Source organism: Ixodes scapularis, unplaced genomic scaffold (genome assembly GCF_016920785.2).
Source record: "Ixodes scapularis isolate PalLabHiFi unplaced genomic scaffold, ASM1692078v2 PGA_scaffold0__279_contigs__length_252992795, whole genome shotgun sequence".
Taxonomy (NCBI): Eukaryota; Metazoa; Arthropoda; class Arachnida; order Ixodida; family Ixodidae; genus Ixodes; species Ixodes scapularis.
In genome coordinates, this window is record NW_024609835.1 from 12,751,196 (window position 1) to 12,756,915 (window position 5,720).

General features: G+C 41.6%; 1 protein-coding gene across 1 annotated transcript; it reads right to left on the reverse strand.

Annotated features, from left to right (window-relative positions):
- Positions 1-4,346: 4,346 nt before the first annotated feature.
- On the reverse strand, positions 4,347-5,490 carry LOC120846882 (the record flags this gene model as incomplete). Its single annotated transcript, XM_042291286.1, has 2 exons — positions 4,347-4,376; positions 4,471-5,490. Coding segments are annotated over 2 exons (1,050 nt in total), but the record flags the coding sequence as incomplete, so codon positions are not given.
- Positions 5,491-5,720: the final 230 nt, after the last annotated feature.

Consider the following 5,720-nt stretch of genomic DNA (forward strand, 5'->3'; position numbering starts at 1 on the left):
AGGAACCCTGTTCGAGAACCAGTGCCTCAGGATATTTGGCTAGAAAGTCGGAGATAGCGTAGCTAGACAATAATTTTAAAAACACAGATGACCACATTTTTTAATTTTGATTCTGACATCTATTTTATATTATAATTCAGGGTTTACTGATATAAAACCAACTGAGGCCATACTGTACCAAACAATTACTTTAAAAACAACTGAACAAGCTGAAAGTTTTTGAAAGATTCAGCAGCCTAAAGCTGGGGTAAACAGTCAGCTATCTTCAGAAAATTGTACACAAAAGTAAACAATACTGAAGTTTCGTTAAGTTTAATCGCTGATATAAATCGACAATCAAAATTAAGCAGAAGGAACATCAGAGTGAATTATAATCTAGGCAAAAATTTAAGTATGCTTGAACTGGGGCACATTATTGGTAACCAGAGGTGTAGCTCAAGACCCCAACATAAGCCAAAAAGAAACAACCATCCATGAGTACCGAGACACAAGTCCAATGGTGACCAGACAAAAGCTCACCGGACAGAAGCTCACCCGTTTTTTTCGTAGACCCACACAATAGCTCACCCCTTTTTTTTTTGGCTACCCGGTGAATCACGAGCTGGGCCAAAGTGCGGACGCAATGGACATTGCACTATTTTTAGAAGAAGTGGTACCCCATCTCATGCAACGGTGTCGACAGGTAAGCCATAACAGGCACAGAAGCAACGATTTGGGACAAAAATTTAGGTCACCAAACTGAGTGGAGCTGAAGCTGATAAGATCAATCTGGGTTGACTCAAGGTATGCCACAACCGTCTGGAAAATATTTGCAAGGGGCTCCAGGTACACCGAGATCTACCAAGACTGCTGGAGGCAGCCTGCACGGGACTGCATTTCCTTCTAACCAATCGATAAACTTGTTTCCAGTCTAATCAACAAACCATGTGCCTATCAGATTTAATTCATTGTTGTGTTTTAGTGTCGCACGCATGCACCTAAGTTGTCTGCACTCGTGCTAAGACCAACATGAAATTTTCACGTGGTGAGCTTCTGTCTGGTGAGCTTTTGTCCAAGATTTAAGTCCAATATATGTCAAGAGTAGACTTGGCATTTGTTCCTGTTAAGTTTGATTGCAATAGTGCCTTGCCATTTCTTCTTTACGGCAATTTACTCACCTACCAAGTCCTTATGTCCCTTTTTAGGAAGCTTTCCCTTCATTGCCGACCCAGTAAGGCAGCAGTTTGTCAGGGCCTCAGTTCCAAATACCATGACCGCGAGTTCCTGAAAGTAAATGGATGGCTGCTTCGTGTCGACATGCTTCAACTGCGCTTCAGGAAGCGCAATGTCTCCAGAGGTTATCTGAAACATAAAAATAGAACCAAATACGGTCATTACATCCATATGAATGCCTTTTAGATGAGCGCATGTGCACGAATGGCCGTGACATGCTGGTGGTAAGGAAGTGTTTGATGAAGAGAGCTAGCTAATAGTAAAGAGGGTAATAAGGCTAGTTTGAACATTTACTATATAAAGTCCACTGGTCAGGCTAGTCACCATCACATTGGCGCAAAGCATTTTTGTAGGGCGATTGATGCCTCACTCACACACTTTTTTCCTTTTTCCCAAATTTCATATGCTTCATGCAGTTCTCTGCTTGTTCTGTCATTGTATTTGCGAGAATCTTAACATAATGCAATACCGGGGAACAGAGGCATATGCTGCAGTGAATGGCGAGGTGGCCAGACAGGCTGGCTCGCGTGGCAGCCACATGCTCACGGGCAGGGTCATTCACACATCTGGCCCATATACACTGCCCCTCACAATATTGGTATCTGATACACAACGCCCAAAACACACCCAGCAATTTTATCCTTGTGTTTTATGCTGCAAGGCTAAGACGGCGGGCCTTGGGCCTGTTGATTCTGTGGCAGAGCCAAGCCATCCTATTGTGTGCCGAAGACATCACAGTAGTGCGGTACCGCTGACCGGCTTCCTTGAATTGTGTGACACTGAGTGTACATACCTGCCAACCTGTCGACTTTCAAATTCGTAAAAGTCGCACGACTGCGGCCGGGGGGGGGGGGGGGGGGGGGTTACGCAAAGCGATGTGCAGCTTAATGGCAGCCTGGCCAGCGTGCAAAACGCTTACATCACACGTGTACGTGCTACACAATCCAAACTTCTCTTGCTTTTTGGGCGGCATGAAGCACGGAAATTTCGACGTGTAGGACTTCAGGAACACCTGAAAGTACCTCTTTTGAGGTTTCGAGTTCGGCATTGCGCCGCGAAGCCACAGTGACCAGGAGAATGCTACAGTTACACGTGCAACAAACACAGACGCCATACTTTTTGCCTCGAAACTGGCCGAAACAATGAAGCCCAACAACGTCTGAACACGCCGAACCAACGTGCACCTGTGCACCGCTGAACACACGAACAAAGGCTTTGAGCTTTGGATTGGTTTTCGATCCGTGGCCACCGGATAGACGGATAGTAAAAACCACGACGCTGCTGTGGACGGTGCCTATCGCCCTCTTGTGGCAATGCAAGATTTATTTATTTATTTATTTCAAAATACTGCGACCTCGATGAGGTCATCGCAGGAGTGGAGAGAAAACATACATATACATTCAAAAAGACAATCGATTAAAGATGTACACACCCTACAAACAAAACTTAGAAAACCTTAAAAAATGCAATATCAAAAGATTACAAAAACAATCACATACACTTCAAGTACAGATTCCAGGCACCACACCAGAACACCTACTGTATTTCTAACACAAACTTATCAAAATCGAGACAACGAATGGATCCATTTATGTTATTCCAGTTTTCTATCGTTCTAGGAAAAAAAGAATATTTAAAACAGTTAAGGTGGGCTCTGTATGGTACAAGATTTAATGGATGGAAGCTTCTAGTGCGTGATTCAGTAACAAAACTAACATATTTTTCTCGATTAAGTGTACAGTTATTATTCACTATTTTATGCAGGAGCTTGAGCCGTTCTACAGCGCGTCTAGAATCAAGAGGCGTAAGTTCTATGTCAGTCATGGCAGATGTAGGAGAAAAATTGCGGCCATATCTATTACAAATAAATCTAGCTGCCTTTGATTGTATTGCGTCAATCTGCTTTATATCACCTTTTAGATAGGGATCCCACACCACACAACCGTACTCTAAGATAGGTCTAATCAAGGTCTTGTACGCCGTTATTTTAACTTCCCTAGTTGAAGATTTTAAAGTTCTCTTGACGTATCCTAGCCTTTGCAGAGCACGAGAACAAATAGAACTGATGTGCTTATCCCATTTGAGACTAGGCGTGAAAAAAATACCCAAATACTTGTATTCGTGAACTTGACGCAGCATTATATTACGAGTACCATAGCTAAAAACAGACGGTTCCTTCTTATTAGTAAATGACATAACTACAGATTTCTCAAAATTAATTTCCATCTGCCACTTTTTACTCCAATTCAAAAACTGTTCAAGAGAGTCATTTAGTAAGGCATGGTCATCTACCGAGTTGATTTCGTTGTACAAAACGCAATCATCTGCATAGAGGCGAATTTTAACTTGAAGACCATTTGCAACGTCATTAATATAAAGTAAAAACAAAAGAGGACCTAAAACTGATCCCTGTGGGACACCGGAACTAACTGAGACATTGCTAGAATGAACATCCCTGTATGAAACAAACTGTGATCTATTTTTTAGGTAATCTTCGATCCAATTAACTAATGACGTATTATTTAATATCGCTTGTAATTTCTGAAGAAGCTTATGATGTGGTACCTTATCAAAAGCCTTAGAATAATCTACAAAGATGGCATCAAGTTGTACTCTTTTATCTAAAGCTAAAGCTATGTCGTGAGTGAATTCAAGAAGTTGGGTTGAGGTGGAGTAACCACGACGAAAACCATGCTGTTGAGGGCAAAGAATAAAATTAGTCTCGAGGTACTCAGATATCTGTTTATAGACAATATGTTCCAAAAGTTTGCATGAAGACGATGTGAGCGAAATGGGTCTGTAGTTTGTGACCACCTGTTTGTTGCCTGACTTGAACAAGGGGATAATTTTAGCCGACTTCCATGACTGAGGCACTGTTGCAGTAGAAATAGATTTTTTGAAAATGACAGATAGGTATTTTGAACTCCAAAGTGAATAACGGCGAAGAAAAGAATTTGGAATTCCATCAGGGCCAGGGCTTTTCTTACAGTCAAGTTTCATTAGTAGATTGAGGACACCAGAAACACTAATCTCTAAATCAGATAAAGCTGGGTATATACCTTCAAAGAAAAACTCTGAATCATTGCCGTTGTCGCGACTGAATACAGATTTAAAATAATCATTGAAACAGTTCGCTATCTTTGTCGGCTCACGTACAGATTCACCTTCAATAGTAAAACTCTGTGATACACTACATCTTGGAATAATAGATCTCCAAAATTTGGCAGGATTTGATTTCATAAATTCAGACAAAGTTACATTAAAATATTTGGTTTTAGCTGTTAACATCTTTTCTTTCAAGGTTGTTTTCAGATATTCAAACGAGGTATGAACAACTGATTCTGTGTTATCTTTCGTTGAACGACGTCTCCTCTTCGTTTGCCGCATCAACTGCAGCAGCTCTCTCGTAATCCAGGGGTGCGCAGGGTTCTTTTTCTTTCTAGTAACAGGTACAAATTTGTTGATGCATTTTTCTATAAGGGAGTTGAAATATCTAAGCAACGTATTGACATCAGCGTCTAGACTTATGGCACAAAAATCATCAAAATAAAAACTAAGTTCATCAATAATTGACACATCGTCAGCTCTGTTGAAATCAAGGAACGTGACGAATTCAGGGTTCGAACGCTTGACACGAATGTTAAGGCTGACAAGGACAGCTTTGTGATCAGAAATTCCCTCGACCACCTCGCAGTCATAACCTAGGTTTGCGATACTATGGGTTAGAAAAACAAGATCAAGAACAGAATTATCTCTGGTGCACGTTTTGACAACCTGATCTAGGTCGAATGACACAGCTATATCTACTAGAGCATCACAAATGGCCCTGTCGCGACAGCCAACCACTAGCGTTTCCCAGTTTATATCGGGTGCATTAAAATCGCCCAGCAAGATAAGCTTGAAATTCGCCAAATTGTATTTGTGAATGTAGTCATATATATCAAAGATCGTTTGCAGGCCCGAACTAGGAGCGCGATAAACCGCTCCGATAACAAGAACGAACTTATCAAGCTGCACCTTACACCATAAAGACTCTGTGTTAGGTAAACAGGGAAGAACCGAAAAGCTAATACCAGATTTAAAAAAAAGCGCGACACCACCACCTCTAGAAGACCTATCGCATCGTACCACGTTGTAATTAGGAGGTGTAAATTCGCAATCAAGAATGCCATCGTGTAACCAGGTTTCCGTAACACACATCACATGCGGTGAATAAGAAGCTGCAATGCACGAGAACTCTGTAAATTTAGGGACAAGGCTCCGAGCATTAATGTTTAATACAGACAATGGTTTATTCGGTAACTGTCAGTTCGATCCGGTGGCAAGAACCGGAGGAGGAACTTTTATCAGCGTTCTATTTGTTGAATCCCACGAGTATCGGTCGTTGTCAACAAGAGCGTAGTCGTAACGTAGACGGACCTTTGCGCCATTTCTTCGGAATTCGGCAGTACTAAGCCAGAGTTGTTTTCGAATGTCTCTAATACGAGGTGAAAAATCCTCGTTAATAA